Source organism: Emys orbicularis, chromosome 22 (genome assembly GCF_028017835.1).
Source record: "Emys orbicularis isolate rEmyOrb1 chromosome 22, rEmyOrb1.hap1, whole genome shotgun sequence".
In the NCBI taxonomy this organism is placed as follows: domain Eukaryota; kingdom Metazoa; phylum Chordata; order Testudines; family Emydidae; genus Emys; species Emys orbicularis.
The window spans coordinates 13,657,809-13,677,035 of NC_088704.1; the positions used below are offsets into that span (position 1 = coordinate 13,657,809).

General features: G+C 50.9%; 1 protein-coding gene across 1 annotated transcript; it reads left to right on the plus strand.

The window, feature by feature from the left end:
* Positions 1-28: 28 nt before the first annotated feature.
* On the plus strand, positions 29-18,505 carry LOC135893532 (solute carrier family 2, facilitated glucose transporter member 5-like). Its single transcript, XM_065421371.1, has 12 exons — positions 29-85; positions 1,502-1,600; positions 5,392-5,552; positions 6,357-6,481; positions 9,001-9,153; positions 9,246-9,371; positions 11,179-11,366; positions 11,777-11,887; positions 13,516-13,617; positions 14,132-14,207; positions 16,930-17,057; positions 18,269-18,505. The coding sequence occupies exons 1-12, from the start codon at positions 29-31 to the stop codon at positions 18,503-18,505; spliced, it is 1,563 nt and encodes a 520-aa protein (XP_065277443.1).
* The last annotated feature ends 722 nt before the right edge of the window (positions 18,506-19,227 follow it).

Sequence of the window (19,227 nt, forward strand, 5' to 3'; positions counted from 1 at the left end):
AATCAACGTTTTTGCCTCACACGCCAAAATGAAGCTGACAAAGGAGAAGCAGGAGAGCTCTGAGGCCTGCAGAGGCAGGAAGGGGGTGAGTTCGCCTGCCTCTTTCTGGCTGACATGGTGAAGGCTGCAGAAAAGTTTCCTTGGGGAAAACTGGGGCGGGGGGCTGGTTAGTAGTGCCAAAACTGATGCTCATGGGCTTTTATGAATCTATTTATGTCTGAGGCTGTGCTGTCTAGTGGTTAGGACACTGGAGTTGGGAGACCTCAGATCTATTCCAGGTTCTGCAACTAACCTGCTGTGTGAGCCCTGGGCAAGTCATTTTTGCCTCTCTTTGCCTCCTCCCTTTTGTCTGTTTAGACAGTAAATTTTTGGGGCAGGGACTCTCTCACGGTGCATTTGTACAGCACCAAGCAGAGTGGAGCCCTGATCTCATTTGGAGCCTCTAGACACTGCTATAATACTGGGGATGGGGTGGGATGGGGCTGGCTCTTCCCCAGCATAGTAGAGAAGACTGAGAATGGAACTGGGAGCCAGGAACTCCTAATCCCACCTCTGAAACTGACTCACTGCGTAACCTGGGGCTGTCACATAACCTCTCGGCGTCTCTGTTTTGCATGCACGCTGCTGAGACACCTGAAGAAGCTGAGTGTGAACAGTAGGGAAACTACTGGCTACTCCGGAGAAATCCTCCTGTTAAAGAGACTGAACAAGTTCTCTGCGCTAGAATAGATGGGCTGATGAGGCTCTGAGCCATTAAGGCTAATGGTGGCTGGAGAAAACAACCTATGGCTGAATGGAAATATGATTTGATTGCCCACAGGAAACAATAGAGTGCATTAGAGAGCTCTAAAAGGCAGCTCTGTTTGCTGCACAACTGGCTGCAGCTTGAGAAGTCAGTAGCAACAAGGGATACTATAGACTGTTGTTAGTGGCTGGTGACTCCCAGGACTCTGTGCCCATGAACAACGTTCATGTTCAGGCCCTGCACAAGACAGTTATGTCTCCCCTCTGCGCAACCACAAAGCACAGCTCCTATAGGGCACGATCTGATGTCCGTGGAAAGGTTCCAAATGAGTTTCATAGCAGCTGGAATGGGCCCATAAGCAGCTTGATTCGGAAATGCTGATGGCAGAACAACCATGAGAAAGAAAATAGAGCAACTGCGAGGGGAAGAGATTTTTATTCATTCTGCAAAATTTAATGATATTTATTTTGGCTATTGGCATCTATTTGACTTCAACGACCAATTGATACTCTAGAGAAAGGGTGTTTGCACTGATGTTTCAAATAAGGGAAAAATCAAGCAGAATAAAGTGAGTTGTAGTGTAAACAATCTATCAGACGTTCTTTTTACACTAAGAAGAAACACAAGGGCAGGAGGCCAATTTTTTCAGTGTCCTTTACTTTAACGAATGCCCTGGGTTTTTTAATATATATGCGCACACCGAGAGAAATACCCCAAAGTTATTTCCACCCATGTAACTGCTCTTCTTTCCTGCAGAAAATGACACTTCTGCTCGCAGGTGTAACGCTGGTGTCTGCCTTTGGATCGTCTTTCCAGTACGGTTACAATGTCTCCGTGATCTCCTCTCCAGCTGTGGTAGGTGCAGGAAACAGCCTAGAAAGGGGAGAAAGACAAACAAGTGGCAGACTAGTAACAGTGGCGTGTGCGTGCACGTGCACAGAGTCTAGGCTTTCTAAACTCCGTCTGCCTTGGAATTACCATGGTGCCAAGGAATCCCCCAAGGGAGAAGAAGTGTCCTAACTGTTTCCTCTCTCTGTCTTGTGTGTTCTTAGCATGCAGTGATTGTGGTGAGTAGGCATGAAATATAACTTCAGGATAGCACTGAAATTGGCTCTGTTCTTGCCAACGTAGGCTTTGCTTGCTAACACTTGATTTCCTGCCCCTCTTCCTTTCTGAATGTATTTCTCTTGATGCCCTTTCCTTTCCGAACCTCATAACCCACTGTATGAATTCTAACCCCACAAGCCATCTGGCTAGTGTGGAATTCTCTCTGTGCACGTACACTGGACAGCTGTGGTGATGGAGATAAAGTAATGAAGCACAGTCCTGAAATCCTTAATCAGGGAAAGCTAAGAGTGCTGGACCACTGGTAAGATCCCATCTTGGACTTCCGGCATCCATCCTTTGGCATTTCTCTATAAAACTAGTTGTCCCATAACACTGTATTGTGGCTATCCTGGGCTTCACGAACAAGTAGACTTTGTTCCCAAGGACTGAAATTTGGATCCATCTGTGACCCCAACTTCCTTTTTCCTCCAAATCTGCCAGTCACCATCCTCCAGTGTATTGCCAAAATTCATCTTCAGGTGGACCCTCCCTCTGCTCCTCTGTCTGCTAACATACCCACTTCCTGGCTTGACTATTGCACTTCCTCCTTTTATGATCTTCCTAAAATCCTGCTTTCTAAAGCCAAGTTCAGCCTCACTGAGGAATGGGACCTTTATCTCCCCCAGATCGTTTGCTGGTCTCCTATCTATGTATGCATGTCTTCCCTGTGATCCTGCCAGGATAGCACTTACCATGGGATGCCAGGGTTACATTTCCCTGTGCCCTGTCTCTTTATAAGTGTGTCTACACTGCAACTGGGAGGTGTAATTTCCAGCTCCCGCAGGCATACCCACACTAGCTCTGACTGAGGCAGTGCACTAAAAACAACTGCGTAACCACAGCAGCACAAACAGTGGGAGGGGCTAGCCACCCAGGGACAATCCCATCTAAGACCCTAGGTACACACTTGGGCAGGTGGCCCCTCCCACCACTCACGCCAAGCTAGTGCAGGTATCATAGGTGTGCGCAGCCTATTTCATTAGGGTGTGCACCCAGGGAGCCCTGCCCTAGCCCTGCCCCCGCCCACTCCCTCCTACTTCCCGCCTCCTGACTGCCCCCCTCAGAACCCCCAACCCTCCCTGCTCCTTGTCCCCTGACTACCCCATCCTGGGACCCCTGCCCCTAACTGCCCCCCAGGACTCCTCCCCCTATCTAAGCCTCCCTGCTCCTTGTCCCCTGACTGCCCCCCTAGGACCTTACCCCCTACCTGTCCCCTGTCTGCCCCAACTCTTATCCACACCCACGGCTATCCAACCGCTCCCCGCCCCCTGACAGGACTCCCAGAACTCCTGACCCATACAACCCCCCCCGCTCCCTGCCTCCCCCAACCCCTCTCCACACCCCTGCCTCCTGACAGCCCCCCCCAGAACTTCCAACTCATCCAACCCCCACAGCTCCTTGTTCCCATACCATCCCCTCCAGAGACCCCCCCACCCTAACTGCCCCCCAGGACCCTCCTTGCTCCCTGTCCCCTGACTGCCCTGACCCCATCCACCCCACGCCCCCTGACAGACCGCAGGACTCCCATGCCCCATCCAACCCCCCCGCTCCCTGACTGCCCCCTCCAGAAACCCCCTGCCCCTAACCACCCCCCCGGGATCCCCCCCCATCCAACCCACTCTGCTCCTTGTCCCCTGACTGCCCCCACCCCTTATCCAACCCCCCTGCCCCAGACCCCTTACCATGAGATGAGGCTCCTAGCCTCCCCGCGGAAGCGCACAGCCCCAGCTCCACAGGGGGAATGGGGGAGAGAGGGGCTCAGGCCAGCTCCACACAGAGTGGGGTCAGAGCTGAAGCCCTGCAACTTTTGCCACTAGGGTGGCTGGGGCTCCCGAGACGGGGACTTCAATCCCACATCTTCTGCCAGGGTCCAGGGCTTCTCCTCCCTGCCCCAGTGTGGCTCCTTTCCCCCTCCCCCCCAGTGCAGCTCCTGCCCCAGTGTGGCTCCTCTCCCCCTCCCTCCCGCCCTGTGCAGCTCCTGCCGGGGTCCGGGCTTCTCCTCCCCCCCGAGTGCAGCTCCTGCCGGGGTCCAGGTTTCTCCTCCCCCCCCCCCCCAGTGCAGCTCCTGCCGGGGTCCGGGCTTCTCCTCCACCCCCACTCCCTCCCTCCACATGGCTCCAGCCCCGTCCAGGGCTTCTCTTATAATAATAATAATTAATGGAGATATCCCATCTCCTAGAACTGGAAGGGACCTTGAAAGGTCATTGAGTCCAGCCCCCTGCCTTCACTAGCAGGACCAAGTACTGATTTTGCCCCAGATCCCCAAGTGGCCCCCTCAAGGATTGAACTCACAACCCTGGGTTTAGCAGACCAATGCTCAAACCACTGAGCTATCCCTCCCCCCCCGATGGGTCCTTCCCCCACCCCTGCATGGGTCCTGCCGGTATCTGGAGCTTCTCCTCCCATTGCACCCAGCCCAACCTAGCTGGGCTCCCGTGGGTCACCTGCTGCAGCCGGAGTCGAGCCTGGCTAGCAGGGAGCAGCCATACACGTGGACGCCATGGCCACCAGCCCAAGAGGTGCTGGGCGGCCCTAGGCAAGCAGGGGCTGGCTGTGCTGCTGCTGATAGCCCCGCACTCCCGCCCACACCTAACCCTAAGGCTTTTTTTTTTTTTGAGACTCACTCAGCCCCTGCTGGAGCAGGGAGCAGTTGATCTGAGCCTGCCCCGCAAACAGCTGAGGAGGGGAGGGGGGAGGAACAGCCTTCCCAGTAGGAGCGCAAGGCATTAGGGTGTGCCTAGGCACACCCGGCACACTCTGTGCGCACACCTATGGCAGGTATATCCACTCAAACTGGACACTATTTCTTCCAGATCTGTTGTTGTATTCTGTGCTTGGAGCAGGACACGTGACTCGAATAGATACACTCACACTAGCTTTCTGAGAGCTAGCATGCTAAAAATAGTAGTGTAGCACAGGACGCAGTGGCACAAGCTAGCTGAACCCCATGGGTACGTATTTTTTACAGCCTATCTCTGCCGCTGCTTGCCACTGCCCATGCTACCCTGGCTACACTTCTATTTTTAGGGCGCTGGCTCAATGAGAGCTTGCACAAGTACATCTACGCAAGCGGGGACTCACCCCCCTAGCTCCAAGAGTGACATCGCTTAAGGGTTTGGAGCTCTGCTGAAGAGGTTAAGGGGAACCACAGCTGGGAAGCGGGGTGTGGTCCAACACAAACATTTTTCCATGTGCATTATGGGAGAACATGTGTTTTGGGCTTTGTGCACAGAAACCATAGGGCCTGATTTTCAAGAGAGTTGAGCACCCATGATTGCAAATGAAGTCAAAGGGAGCATTGAAAATCAAGCAAGTAATTAACGCAGCAGGACCTTTGAAATAGGCCAGAGTTCTACTGTAGGTTTCTTTAACCTTCTGTTGTATTTTTCTTAAAACAAATCTCCCTCTTTCACCAAGAAATTATTCAGTGGAGCTTTACCCTGTTTGGTCCCCTGCTGCTTTTATAACCTGAATAACCATGTTTCAGTCATTTTTCCTCCCCGCCAAGCCAATTAAGTCTGTTTTTGTATCTTTTCTAGTTCATGAAAGAGTTTTACAATCAAACCTACTTTGACAGGAAGGGCATCCTGATGGAGAGCAGCTTCCAAAAACTGCTCTGGTCTCTCACGGTGTCTATGTTCCCACTCGGAGGTTTCTTTGGGTCCCTTATGGTGGGCCCTCTGGTGAACAAATGTGGCAGGTGAGTGACAGAGGCACCATAAGATGGTCGGTCTGTAGTCCATTCAGAAGCCATTTGCTGTGGTCTGAATAAAGGTCTTTTCACGAGTCCATCTGATTCAGTATCCTACCATAGCCACCCTCTCTATTATGCAGCCAGGCCAATGGTTGCCACTTGGATCAGGGAGGAATCCACCCTTCCCCATCTGCAGAACAACTGATCTGGCTGCACTGTGGACGGAGTGGACGTGACCATACTGCAGGCACGATACTGAGCAAATGTACCACTTGGTCCAGTCTGCTATGCCAAGGCCTATAGTCTTTGCACTCTTAGCCCCTATCTTAATATTCATTTTTAAGCAGCTTAGTTTATCTAAGGCACTTGTGGTTAGATCCCACCGTAGCTTTTTATATGTCTGGCGATCCCTTCCCAACTGTTCTCTCCTCAGCTACCTGCTTTCCTGTGTTTAAATGCAGGAAAAATCTTCCAGAGGAGAGCGAGGATAGTTGAGAGGGAGGACAGGCTCGTGGTTGACGTACTGGACTGGGTTCAGTTCCCAGTTCTGCCACAGGCATTCTGAGTGACCTTGGGCAAGACACTTAACCTCTTTGTGCCTTAGTTCCCTACCTGCGAAGTGGGATAATATTTCCTTTGTCTGTCATATTTAAATTCTAAACTCTTTGGGGCTGCAGTTGTGTCTAGCTACATGTTTGTACAGCACCTAGCGCAGCTGAGCCCCATCTCAGTTGGGGCCTTTAGGCAATACCACAGTACAAGTAATGATGATGATAAGCTAGAACTGTCACCCTCTCGATCTATCCGCAGAAAGGGCACTTTGCTGATAAATAACATCTTCTCCATTGTCCCCGCCATCCTCATGGGAACTTCCAAGGTGGCAAAGACCTTTGAGGTGATCATCCTCTCGCGAATCTTCGTGGGAATATGCGCTGGTGAGCGAAAGGTAGTATGCAGGGGTAGAACAAGGGGTAGGATTTTCTGGGCCAGATGGAGCGTGTGTCGTAGCGGGTTGGTTTGTGAGGAGTATATTGTAGGGACAGTACCCACTGCAGTGCAATGCCGTGTCTCCATGTCTGTCTCACTCTGTGTGCTGTGCGCAGAGTGGGTGCGGTTCCTGGTAAACGAAGGAGACAAGGCTGGAACTTGAGCTCCGTGGAAGTCTGTAAATGTAGTTTGTTTTCTTTAATAAATGTGTCCTGTTTAAGATAGACTGTGGTTCCATATGTCATGACAGCCGAGGCCTTGCTGGTGGTGATTCACTTCTCAAATATTTTGGGCAAAATTTATATTACCTGGTTCTTAAAACTATAACCCCAAGCAGAACTCTTCCAAGCTAAGTCAGTAGAGGTGTGGCCAGATCCATAAATCCATTCCAGGAATTAGCTGTATCTACCACAGATAGAAAATTGGCACTGCTGTCTGATAGGTTCAGGGCCCTTGGAATCTATTATATCTACATGGACTACAGGAGAACGGAATGGTTCAAGCTGTGTGGGTGGGGGATTCTGTTTGACCCAGTCTACCTATTGTACAATTTTTTTTATTTTTAAAGAAAAGCAAAAGTGTATGTGGGGGGGGGAGGAGAAAGGCTGAGTCTCATATACTCACCTGACTCCAGAAGCAGGGGATTTCATCACAAGAGGCATCATAAAATGGCGACAATTGGCAACGCTGATAGGCCTTAGAGTGCTACATTCCCAAGTAACTGCCAGCGTTCTCCGTGTGCTTTCTTTGTCACAATTTCTGCTCCAGTCAGCCTCTGATAAAATACACCCCAAGCCACGAGGGCTCACTCCAAAAGTTTTCAGGGCAATTAGTTGATCAGGGGGTTTATAGAGGAGGGAAAGAGTCTCTCTCCCTCACAGACCATACAAACAGCCTCATTTGGGTGCTTAGTACTTGTGACAATTTGCTCCTCTGGAAGTGGAAGAGGAAACTGCTCTGTTTCCACTAGACTTTGTTTTGAAAACTCAAAGCAGAAACTGGGTTTGTTCTAGGGTGACCAAATGTCCCGATTTTTATAGGGACAGTCCTGATTTTTGGAGCTTTTTCTTATATAGGCTCCTGTTACCCCCAACCCCCGTCCCAATTTTTCACATTTGCTGTCTGGTCACCCTAGTTTGTTCAGAGCAGGGGCAGCAGGCTGATTGGCTCAGGTCATGTTGAGAATCACTTGGCTACCCCCCTGCTGGCAGTTTTTGCCCTGCTGGGAGAAAAATGCTTCCTTCGAGAAACCTGCTGCATTAGAGCCCTGAGCCTTTTGTCAGCCGTGGGGGACTTCGGCTGGCTCTGCTCAGCTCTAGCGCTTAGGCAGTGCTGTGCTATTGAGTTGCTGATGGGGCCCAAACCAAAACTGTCACCCCAAAACTTGGGACCCAAATTTTTCAGCTTGCTCCCATTCTGTCGTTTTGTTTTAAATGCTCCAAACTCCTCAGCTTAATTAAACCCTTAATTTTTCGCTGGATCTCCTCTAGCCAGCAGCTATAACCCCATCAGGAGAGACCTGGTTACAATAGGGTTAAAAGCTGTAGTGGAGACAAGACCTAACTGTGTCCCTGTAATGAGGTTGAAATCCTGGGCAGTTCAGAATCCTAACCTCATTATGGGCACATGATTAGTCCTATGATGCTAACCCATTCTGTAACCAGGTCCCCAGACTTGGCCCAAGCCCTAGTATAGATGGGGCCTGGGGGCTTAGACAAACGGCTCGTTTCTGTGTCCATGATTTGAGTGCCATGGGCAGGCGTTGGCCCTGGAGAGCAACAGCCTTGTTTATCCACGGAATGGATACAGTGTGGGAAGCAACAGCGCAAGCGTCCTGCCTTGGAACACCAGCTGCCAGGGGCAAGAGGGAAATTTGATCTCATTGATGGAATGGTCCCATTCGATCTTTGGCCTTTCTACTGAGGTTGACCAATAAAGATGCCAGCTCAGGTGATGGACTTTGTACCATGGACACCTTCAGACTAGGAATGGAGCTGATGCCACCTACTCTTTTATTCTAAACTCAAATGGAGGGAGAAAAATGCCATTGGTTCCCTTCACACAGGCCAGAGTGGCCATCGGAATCTCCTTCCTTAGAGGTTTTTAAGGTCAGGCTTGACAAAGCCCTGTCTGGGATGATTTAGTTGGGAATTGGTCCTGCATTGAGCAGGGGGTGGGACTAGATGACCTCCTGAGGTCCCTTCCAACCCTGATTTCTATGATTCTATGGCAATAAGCTTTCAGCCACTGCCAGCCTAGGCTAGCTGTGAACCTGGGATGTAGCAGCAGAAAGCAAACTCCAGTCTCCAGTGCCGTCCAGCCCCTTGTGACCTACAGGAGGTCATCTGTCATCATCTGGAAAAATACTTTGGTCAAGTCCCTGAACGTCCGGGTGTTACAGCGAGCACTCACATCCCAGAGCAGGACTAACCTCTCTCTCTCTCTCTCTCTCTCTCTTCTCACCTAGGCCTGTCCTCCAATGTCGTTCCCATGTACCTGGGAGAGTTGTCCCCCAAAAACCTGAGAGGTGCAGTTGGGGTGGTGCCCCAGCTCTTCATCACCATTGGCATCCTTATAGCTCAGATCCTGGGTCTTACTAACATCCTTGGAAACCTTGAAGGTAAAGCCCCGGTCTGAGGAGGAGGTCTCTGACTGCTTCTCAGTGGATGAGCTCTCTCATTGGGCACCTTGTTATCTGTTTGTCTGTTGCAGGCTGGCCAGTGTTACTAGGGCTAACTGGGATCCCTGCAGTGGTGGAACTCCTCCTGTTGCCCTTCTTTCCTGAGAGTCCCAGGTACCTACTGATACAGAAGGGCAATGAAGAACAAGCCAGGCAAGGTACAGCCACGACTGCCTAGCACTGCTAGCAAGAGAACTAGGAGAAGGGCCAGGGGCATGGATTTGAAACTAGGTCTCCATCCATAAACAAACTAGGGAAATGCAACCTAGGTGGAGCTCCTATAAGGTGGGTGCAGAACTGGTTGGAAAACCATTCCCAGAGAGTAGTTCTCAGTGGTTCACAGTCAAACTGGAAGGGCATAACGAGTGGGGTCCCGCAGGAATGGGTCCAGTGGTTCTGGTTAATATCTTCATCAATGATTTAGATAATGACAGAGAGAAGCCGCTTTTATAGAGTTTGTGGACGATACCAAGCTGGGAGGGGTTGCAAGTGCTTTGGATTAAAATTCACAATGATCTGGACAAACTGGAGAAATGCTCTGAAGTCAATAGGATGAAATTCAATAAGGACAAACGCAAAATACTCCTCTTAGGAAGGAACAATCAATTGCACACATACAAAATGAGAAATGACTGCTTAGGAACGAGTATGGCGGAAAGGAGTCTGGGGGTCGTAGTGGATCACAAGCTAAATGAGTCAACAGTGTAACACTGTTGCAAAAAAACCCAAACATCATTCTGGGATGTATTAGCAGGAGTGTTGTAAGCAAGACATGAGAAGTAATTCTTCCGCTCTACTCCGCGCTGATAAGGCCTCAGCTGGAGAATTGTGTCCAGTTCTGGGCGCCACATTTCAGGAAAGAGGTGGACAAATTGGAAAAAGTCCAGAGAAGATCAACAAAAATGATTAAAGGTCTAGAAAACATGACCTATGAGGGAAGATTGAAAAAATTTGGTTTGTTTAGTCTGGAGAAGAGAAGACTGTGGGGACATAACAGTTGACAAGTACATAAAGGGTTGTTACAAGGAGGAGGGAGAAAAATTGTTCTCGTAAACCTCTGAGGATAGGGTAAGAAGTAATGGGCTTAAATTGCAGCAGTGGAGGTTTAGGTTGGACGTTAGGAAAAACTTCCTGTCAAGGTAGTTAAGCACTGGAATAAATTGCCAGTTGTGGTTGTGGAATCTCCATCATTGGGGATTTTTACGAGGAGGTTAGACAAACACCTGTCAGGGATGGTCTAGATAGTATTTAGTCCTGCCCTGAGTGCAGGGGACTGGACTAGAAGATCTCTCGAGGTCCCTTCCAGTCCTACACTTCTATGATTCTGTGATTTATGGGAATATGCTGTTGGGAAGCATCCTGAACCAAAAGTCAGGTTAGGATGCATTAAGCTCCTGGTGCTACCCTTTTATAGTACATCTCAGGCTTTCAAAGCACTTGGCAAACAGTAGTTCATTTATGCTTCCCTGTACAGCAAGTACATATAATCCCAGTTTTACGCGATAGGGCTGAAATGGATACAGAGAGAGGATAACTGATTTGCCGAGAGTAAGAAAAATAGTCAGTGGCAGAGTCAGGAGTCCTGGCTCCCAGTTCCTTGCTCTCACCACTAGAACACAAACTCCTTGAACTCTGTTTGCAAGAAGTTGGGTTGGGGCTCTCAAAGCTCTCGTAAGAAACCCGAGCCTTGTAATCAAGCCCAGGATAAAAGTACTTTTTCGCGAGGGGAACTCTGGTCCCCCTTCTCATTGTTCCTTTGTTGGCTCAGATGAAGGACCCCATGGCCCTCCCTCCAGTCCTATGACTGTTACTGGTTGCTTTGTTTCCCACCGTGCAGAAGTAGCCAAGACTGTCCTGCTGCTTCTGGGGTATCTCCATTCCCCCTCTGGTTTCTGTAACTCCAGCCTCCTCCCACTAGCTGAGTTTACCTGGAAACCCAACTTCCCCTTCCCTCCTCCCATCCAGCTCTGAAGAGGCTGAGAGGCTGGGACAATGTGGATGACGAGATCGAAGAGATGCGTCGGGAAGACCAGTCAGAAAAGTTGGAAGGTCGTCTGTCTGTGTTCAACCTCTGCACCTTCCAGGCCCTGCGGTGGCAGCTCATCTCCATCATTGTCATGATGATGGGCCAGCAGCTTTCTGGAGTTAACGCGGTAGGTGAGATGACACCCAGGAAGATCATCAGGTGGACTAGGAGAGAACCTGGGTTCTTAGGCAAGAGTGGCAGGGCAGTGCTGGCACAGCCACTAGAACCCATTCCAGATGGGCAAAAAACCCCAGTCTAGACCTTGGGAAATGAGACTGGTCCCATGCCACGAAGTTTGGATCAGGATCTGATTGTTTAGGAGGGTTCTGCCCAGGGGTCTCAGATTTGGAGATTTATGGAGTAAGAAACCAGTCCCAACAGCTGGATCCAGATGTGGATGTCTCCAAAGTTTGGGAGAGTTCAGATCTTGGATTTGAGTTTGGCTGCTTTTACAGCCTGGAGGTGCCTAACTCAGAGCCTCCCCTTCCCCCCATCTATGAATGGCCAAGTATAACCACAGGTATGGTTTGATTGCAGATCTTCTACTATACAGCTGAAATCTTCAAGACTGCACGTGTGAATGAAAACAACGTGCAGTATGTCACAGTGGGGATAGGTGCAGTCAATGTGTTCATGACTTGCGTAGCGGTAAGTTTCTCCCACTGCCCTACAGGTTCTAATCCCCCCACTGCCCACTTTTAATCCCCACTGCCCACCTCTCTGGTCCCTTTATACAATTACCATTAACACAACTACCCCTTCCCACATTTAGAGGAAAAGTCCCCTGGTGCTCAAGTCACACTAAACAGAGAGGCGAATTGTTTCCTTAAGCTCCTGCCATGTAATAGTGGGCATATGCTGGGTTACACCAATGCATACAATTACAACTTTCTTTGGGGAAATAGCAGGATCTACTTCGCTTCCTCACCAGGTCTTATGTTGCCACTCACGCTAGTGCACTCTCTGTCCTTGCAACCACTGTGTTACTGTAACGGACGGGTATAATGGCATCTCTGCACTGGGAGATTGTGGATGTGATCCCATGGGCTTGGAGGCAACAGGCCTGCCCATGTGTCTATGAATCACTGATTGCTAGTGACACCCCAATGCTAGGGTGGAGAAAAATCTCTTCAACTCAGACAGGTGGTTGGGCTCTGGGAATGCACAGGCAGCCATAAGAAAAGAAAGGTGGTTTTTTTTATCTGGTGCCTGGGATCAGGAGTTCTATTCCTAGTTCTGCAAGAGGCTCACTGTGTGACTTTGAGTGAATCACTTGACTGCTCTGTGCCTCAGTTTCCCTATCTGTGAAACACTGGTAATGATGCTTATCTACCCTTGTGAAGTGCTTTGACATCTATGGATGAAGAGTATAGTATAAATGCTGCAGTGCTGCTCATGGGAGAGAAGAGGCGGGACTTGGCTGGAATCCTTCTTAGGATCATAGAATATCAGGGTTGGAAGAGACCTCAGGAGGTCATCTAGTCCAACCCCCTGCTCAAAGTAGGACTAATCCCCAGACAGATTTTTGCCCCAGATCCCTAAATGGCCCCCTCAAGGATTGAGCTCACAACCCTGGGTTTAGTAGGCCAATGCTCAAACCACTGAGCTATCCCTCCCCCGTGCCTGGACCTAGGTGCATCTTGTGGTTCTCTCTGCCTCGGACTGACTAGCACAACTTGGCCTGTCCAGTGTCACTGCACAGGGTTTCCCTAAGTCCTGGCCTGGATTAGGCAGTCATGGTAGGGACTGCTGACTGCCCTACAAGTGTGCTAAGCATTGGGGTGGGGGGGTTCCCCCAGCTTTCACGGTCTCTATTTTATTTCCAATCCACACTTTACTGGTAATACTGGAATTTCCCTAATGGAACAGCCCCATGGAATGTACAAAATATAAACTTCTCTATAAGTTTGTTTAGGATTGGGGGGGTTTTTTTGGATCCATCCTCTAGGATTTGCTGGACAATTATCCCCCTGCTGTTGACTTCCTACAGGCTTGTATAAAAAGCCCTATAGAAAGGGGATCTTGTTCTCTATTAAATTCTAGAGGCTTATAAAGTAATTCCTGGAGAACCCTAGGACACTTGTATAGAACCCTGTTGGCTTCCTTGCCCTTAAATTCTAGAGGACTCTTCCATGCAGAACTGCAAAGCGCTAGGTTCCTCAGAACGCCCCGCCCCTAACAGCTGACAGCCCCCCGTGCACTTTCTCCTCTCAGGACTAGGTGTGCTGGGTTCCCTTGGTGCCCCCTTTCTCACCCTCTTGTGCTGTGTCCCTCAGGTTTTCATCATTGAGTCCCTGGGGAGGAGACTTCTGCTTCTCGCTGGCTTTGGGATCTGCTGTGTATCCTGTGCTGTGTTAACGATGGCCCTCAACCTCCAGGTATGTGCCCGGATGGCTTAGGTGATAGTGTCTGTCTGTCTGGACCCTCTTGGGGGATGTGGGCAGGGTCACTATTTCCAGAGCTGCAGGGAGAATACGCAAGGCCTCCCTGCACCACCCTATTTACGCAGCACAAACCGCAGTGGGAAGCAGCAACCCTGCTGGGAAAGAGCAGGACTTCCATTAATGACATGGTTGGGTTAGCAGTGAGCACGCTCAGAGCTGAATTTGATTGCTTCTCCCTCCCTCCCTCTAAGTTCTTCTGACTCTTGCCCATTGTGTGCATCTCTGGTAGTGCCCCTTGGGTCTGCTCATAGGAAGTGAGGTTCCAGCCGAGGCTGTAAGCTTAGTCCAGCTAGTGACGCTGCCTGACCCATCCCCTTCACAATCTCAGCCAGACACGGAGCAGCACCTGGGGCGTACAGCTTCCCACAGTCTGCTTGCAAACGGCACCTTGACTTTGCTGGCCACTTTAGAAGAGAACTGACTAATTCAGTGACTGAATTCCCCACAGGCCACTGTCCCCTGGATGCAGTACCTCAGCATAGCCTGCGTCATCGCCTATATCATTGGACACGCTATCGGAGCTAGTAAGTGTGCACAGGATGGTAAAACAAAGACATAAACTTGAAACAGCAACTTGAGCTGATGCAGAGATGAGCTGGTGTGTTTCTGCTTGGCCGTGTGACTTAGCAGTAATGATACAGACCTGATAGTTATCAGCTAGGCTGCACGCATGGTCCAGGGGTCAGGGCTTTCTGCCCCAGACACGCAGGCCCCTTCTCATGCCAGCTAAAGGAGGATCTCCGGGGGCTGTCTGAGTGTATTGGTAAGAGAAGGACGTGATCTTCTATTTTCAAGAGGCTCTCTAAAGACACAGTCTTGCTGGTGTCCGAGACGTGCCCAATACATTTTGGAGCAAAACCCCCCTTGGAGGGTGTGTCACACCGGTTTAATCTGAATGCTGCTTTCTTGCATTTATATGTTCCATGTGGAGCAACAGGCAGCTGTCCCCTAAAAGCCAAATTCTGCCGTGGCTGTTCCATGAAGTGGGTGGGAGCAGCGTGTGCATGGTCGTGGAGGCTTTGTCCTGGATCCAGGGCCGGCTCCAGGCACCAGCCTGGCAAGCAGGTGCTTGGGGCGGCCGCTCCGGAGAGGGGCGGCACGTCCAGCTATTCGGCGGCAATTCAGCGGACGGTCCCTCACTCCCGCTCGGAGCGAAGGACCTCCCACCGAATTGCCACCGCAGATTGCGATCGCGGCTTTTTTTTGTTTTGTTTTTGGCTGCTTGGGGCGGCCAAAACCCTGGAGCCGGCCCTGCCTGGATCTGCACCTCCTTACAGTTGTACTGCCCTGCTGCAACAGAGGTGCTTTGCATTGGTTCGCTGGAGGAGCCCTGCCGAGCGATTCCCAACACTGCAGCTCCTGCAAGGGTTTCTCTGGCTCGTGGAAACTGCCAATCCCCCCAACCCTTTCCTCTTCTATGTGCATGGTCGGACTGGCTCAGGAATGCCAGCTGCAGACAGGCGACTCTCAGTGCAGAGTGACAGGGTTTCCACAGTGGTGTGTTTGTGAGTGAGCAGTGAGGTCTTTTCTTCCCTCTGTTTAACTTATCTCTGCCTTAGCGGTAAACATTTACTAGCTTCTCAGCCAGGGAATGACCGCCCAGCCCTTTCCCCATTTTCTTTTGATCCAGATGTAACTGGATAAATCAAAGGGGTATTCAGGGCTGCATGGGGGGAGGGGGGGTCAAAATCTGAAACTGAGGCCACCCCTCCTCCCCTGAGACTGAGGCTAGGTCTACCCTACCCGCCTGAATCGGCGGGTAGAAATCGACCTCTCGGGGATCGAATTATCGCGTCTCGTCGGGACGTGACAATCGATCCCCGAATCGACGCTCTTACTCCACCAGCGGAGGTGGGAGTAAGCGCCGTCGACGGGAAGCCGCGGAGGTCAATTTTGCCGCCGTCCTTACAGCGGGGTAAGTTGGCTGCGATACGTCGAATTCAGCTACAATTTGCGTATCTTAGATCGACCCCCCCCCCCCCCCCCCGTAGTGAAGACCTGCCCTTAGACTGCGGGTGGATCAGGAGTTGGAGAACGAGCCTGATCCACCCCTTGCAGCAGCGGCTCCCGTGCCTGGCTCCCCGCTCCGGGCATTCCGGCCTCGCACACAAAGCTGTAGGGCCGCTCCAGTTTGGCCCAGCTGCCCCTCTGACGGGACAGGAAGATGGCCCAGCCAAGTTTGAGTGAGTGGGGTTGTGACCCGGTGGACTGGCTCAGCACCCTCAGCAGCTGGGCCAAACCTGAATGGAGCTACCTCACAAAGACACTCAAATTCCACAGGTTTGGGGGCCCTCTCAAACAGGGGGGCTGGGGCAAACTGCCCCTGTTGCCCCTATCTGCCAACTATGGGTGGCAGTGGGGTTCTTATCTTAGATTGCCATTCAGGGAGCTTTGCCCTCCCTGCCCCCACCAGGAATTTCCCCAATGGCCAGTTTCTTTAGCAGAGACAGCAGCAACTGTTCTGGCAGCCGGCTGTCCTCAAAGAAGCCAATTTGCCCCCATCAGAGATCTCCAGTGTGAGGGTGTGCCCACCCTGTAGTCCAAAGCGCGATTGCTGCTTGGGTTGACATGCTCGAGCAGTGTCGATGTGGCAGCCCGGCTGTGCATACAGGGACTTTTTCAAGGGAGAGGCAGGTTGTTGCTGGATACCTGTTTGAGAAACTAGATTGACACAGGCAGATGGTGAGGTGTTGGAAGAAGTTAGGCCTTCAGGGGAAGGGGGTGGGGGCTTAGGGAAGATAGATAGGAGAGCAGGCTCTTTCTTGTTTTAAAATCCTTTTCATCTTCCTCCTTGTACCCACTGTGAGGACAAAGAACAGTTTGGTTTAAGAAGGCTGTCTGATCACTGGATAACACGGGTCACAGGCTCCCAGAGCCCTGTCACACCTGCTGGGTGGGCTCCGTAGATAGGCAGGGGGCTGTAATCCAGGGCCCAGTCTAGCAGTGGAAGAATTGCAGAATTCCACCCTAGGAAAGGTAAAGGCACGAGGCCTGACAGCTGAGGAGTGTGCTCAGAGATGAGGGAGGGACAGAGGTGTAGCTAGCCTCGGAACCATGACAATGGCTAGTTACAGTCATTCCTTTCTGCTTTTTCCATCTCTTCCTGTAGTTAGTTTATCCAGGTACTTGTAAACACGAGTGCCTTAGGAACCACCACTTTCTATTGTACGTTCAGTGTCGCGCCTGCTAAGGATTTGGGCGAGGGAAATGCCTGTTAAAACATTCAATCTCTTCTTTCTCTTCAAGGTCCAATCCCCTTTGTGATGATAACTGAAATGTTCCTTCAGTCGTCTCGGCCTGCGGCCTTCATGGTGGGTGGAGCTGTGCATTGGCTCAGCAACTTCACGGTGGGGCTCGTCTTCCTTTATATGGTGGTGAGTGCGGAGCAATCTCCAGAGTCTCATGGGGGTTTGTCACCTGAGGTTAGAAGCACCTTCCCCCCCATGGGGGGGATAATCTTAAAGGGGAACACTAGCCCTTTTTCAGTCCTCAGTTAGTCCCAGAATGCATGTGTGAAGGATTAACTATAAAGGGCCAGAACCTCATTTGGTGTAAATCAGCACTGCTTTATTGACTTCAATGTCTGCTGAGGATCTGGCCCCCAGTATATCTTAGTTCCTCTTTCGGGCCCTTGCCTAGTGCTGAATTCAGAGATGTTGAAAGTTTACAAAAATCTTCCAGAGGATTCCGTGGTGGGGAGTAGATGTTTCAGGGAGAATTAAAGATATTTATAGTCTTTCACCTCTAGGTCACTGGTTCAAATCCAGCCCAGGTCAGCAGTGACCCAAGCTATTGATATCTGACAACCGCTACCACCTCAGAACTGGGGGTATTTTCCACTCCCTTTGCATGGGTGTGAAATGTGGATAGATAAACTCTCAGCCCCCCTTCTTCCCCCAACTTGCTGGCAGTCTCAGGAGAAACGGGGGGAGATTTCTTGAGCATTTTAAGGTGCTCAGGTACCAAAGTGGTGAGTACGATGTAAATGCTTAGCTAGACAGGATTAACAGCCTGTTCTGATGCTTATTGGAGCCAACAGAAAGACTCCCCCTGACTTCAGTGGGCATTGGATTGGGCCCAGAATGGGCCACGGAGATGAAACTTCTCCCCGTGAGAAGTGATCCCTCAAACTCAGCATGGACCTGCATTGGCATGACTGTGTGGGCAGCTTGTACCGCGATGGTGCGTGACCCGCCCTGCCTTGTGTTGTCTTTCACACCTGTGCAAAGTGGGTGTAAAACCACTACCGCCTTAGAACTGGGGGTGCTTGCCACTCGCTTTGCCGGGTGTGAATGAACAACCCAAGGTGCAAGATACAAGGATCAGGTCCACAGCCCAGGCTGTGCCGGTTCTGTGGCTAAACACAGGCCTTCAGTCCCCAGGGCTGTGAATCCAGCACCTCGGCTATCTTCACCCGGTTACATTAAATACGGGTCTATGCCGCTGCCTATTTTACAGCTGCTGCAGAGTTTTGCATTCCCAAACCATGTGACACAGGCACATCCCTGTAGAGCCTCCATCTGATCATAACCTGCATCCCCTACATGTTCCCTGACTCCTTCCCCTCTGGTTTTTATTCCTCCAGGGAGGGCTTAGAGCCTATTGCTTCCTCGTCTTCTGTGCCATCTGCCTGGTCACCTTCATTTACATCTTCATCATTGTCCCCGAAACCAAAGGCAAAACCTTCATGGAGATCAATCAGAGCATGGCCAAGAGGAACAAGGTAGAAATCCAGATGGACAAAGAAAAGCTGAATGATTTCCAGCCTGCCTCGGAGACACCGAAGAAGAAGGAAGAAGCACACTCAGCCAGTGTGCTCTGATCCGGTCCAGCATCCCGATTGACACAGTGATGACCACGGTTTCTCTTCAGTGGGGGAGCAGCTTCCTGGCTGGACCTTTGCTTTTTCATTCAAAACTTTTTCTGTATGTCTCCCACAGTGGGAGAGTCCAAAGAAGCCAGAGAGGGGAGTCGCACTAGCTGCTCCCTGCCAGCACTAGCATGAATGTTGGTGGTAATGTTTGGGTTTAGAAAATTAATCTCCTTTCTCTGCATTCACAGGTTGAGCTAACTGGGGGCCCTGCCTCTCAGCCAGCAAAAAATTGTCACTTAATGCTTAAGGAGCATGTCCAAAATGCTCTGTAAACTAGTCCAAATTCTGGAGAGGCGGGTATCGCTGTCCCTGTCTTACAGATAGGGAAACTGAGGCAGTGAAATTTACAGAGTCATTTGCAGAGCCAGGATTAGATCCCACACGCGTCTACCTTCCAGCCCTGCTCTGGCCAGTAGACTGTGCTGTCCCCTGGTGGATGTAGGCTGCCAGTTCAATGGGAGCAGCATAACTCTGGTGTCATTCTGGTACGAAACAAAACAAAAAAATACCAAGGGCCTGGTACAGTGAATGCTCTGGGGCTGGGTAGGGAGTGGTCAGTGAGGGGCCCTGGCCCACCCTCAGGACCTGCTTTGTGCGGCTGCCTTAGGGCTCATCCGGCAGCAAGAGAGACCCTACCTGGGACGCAGTGTGGGGCATCCAGACCTGGCTGC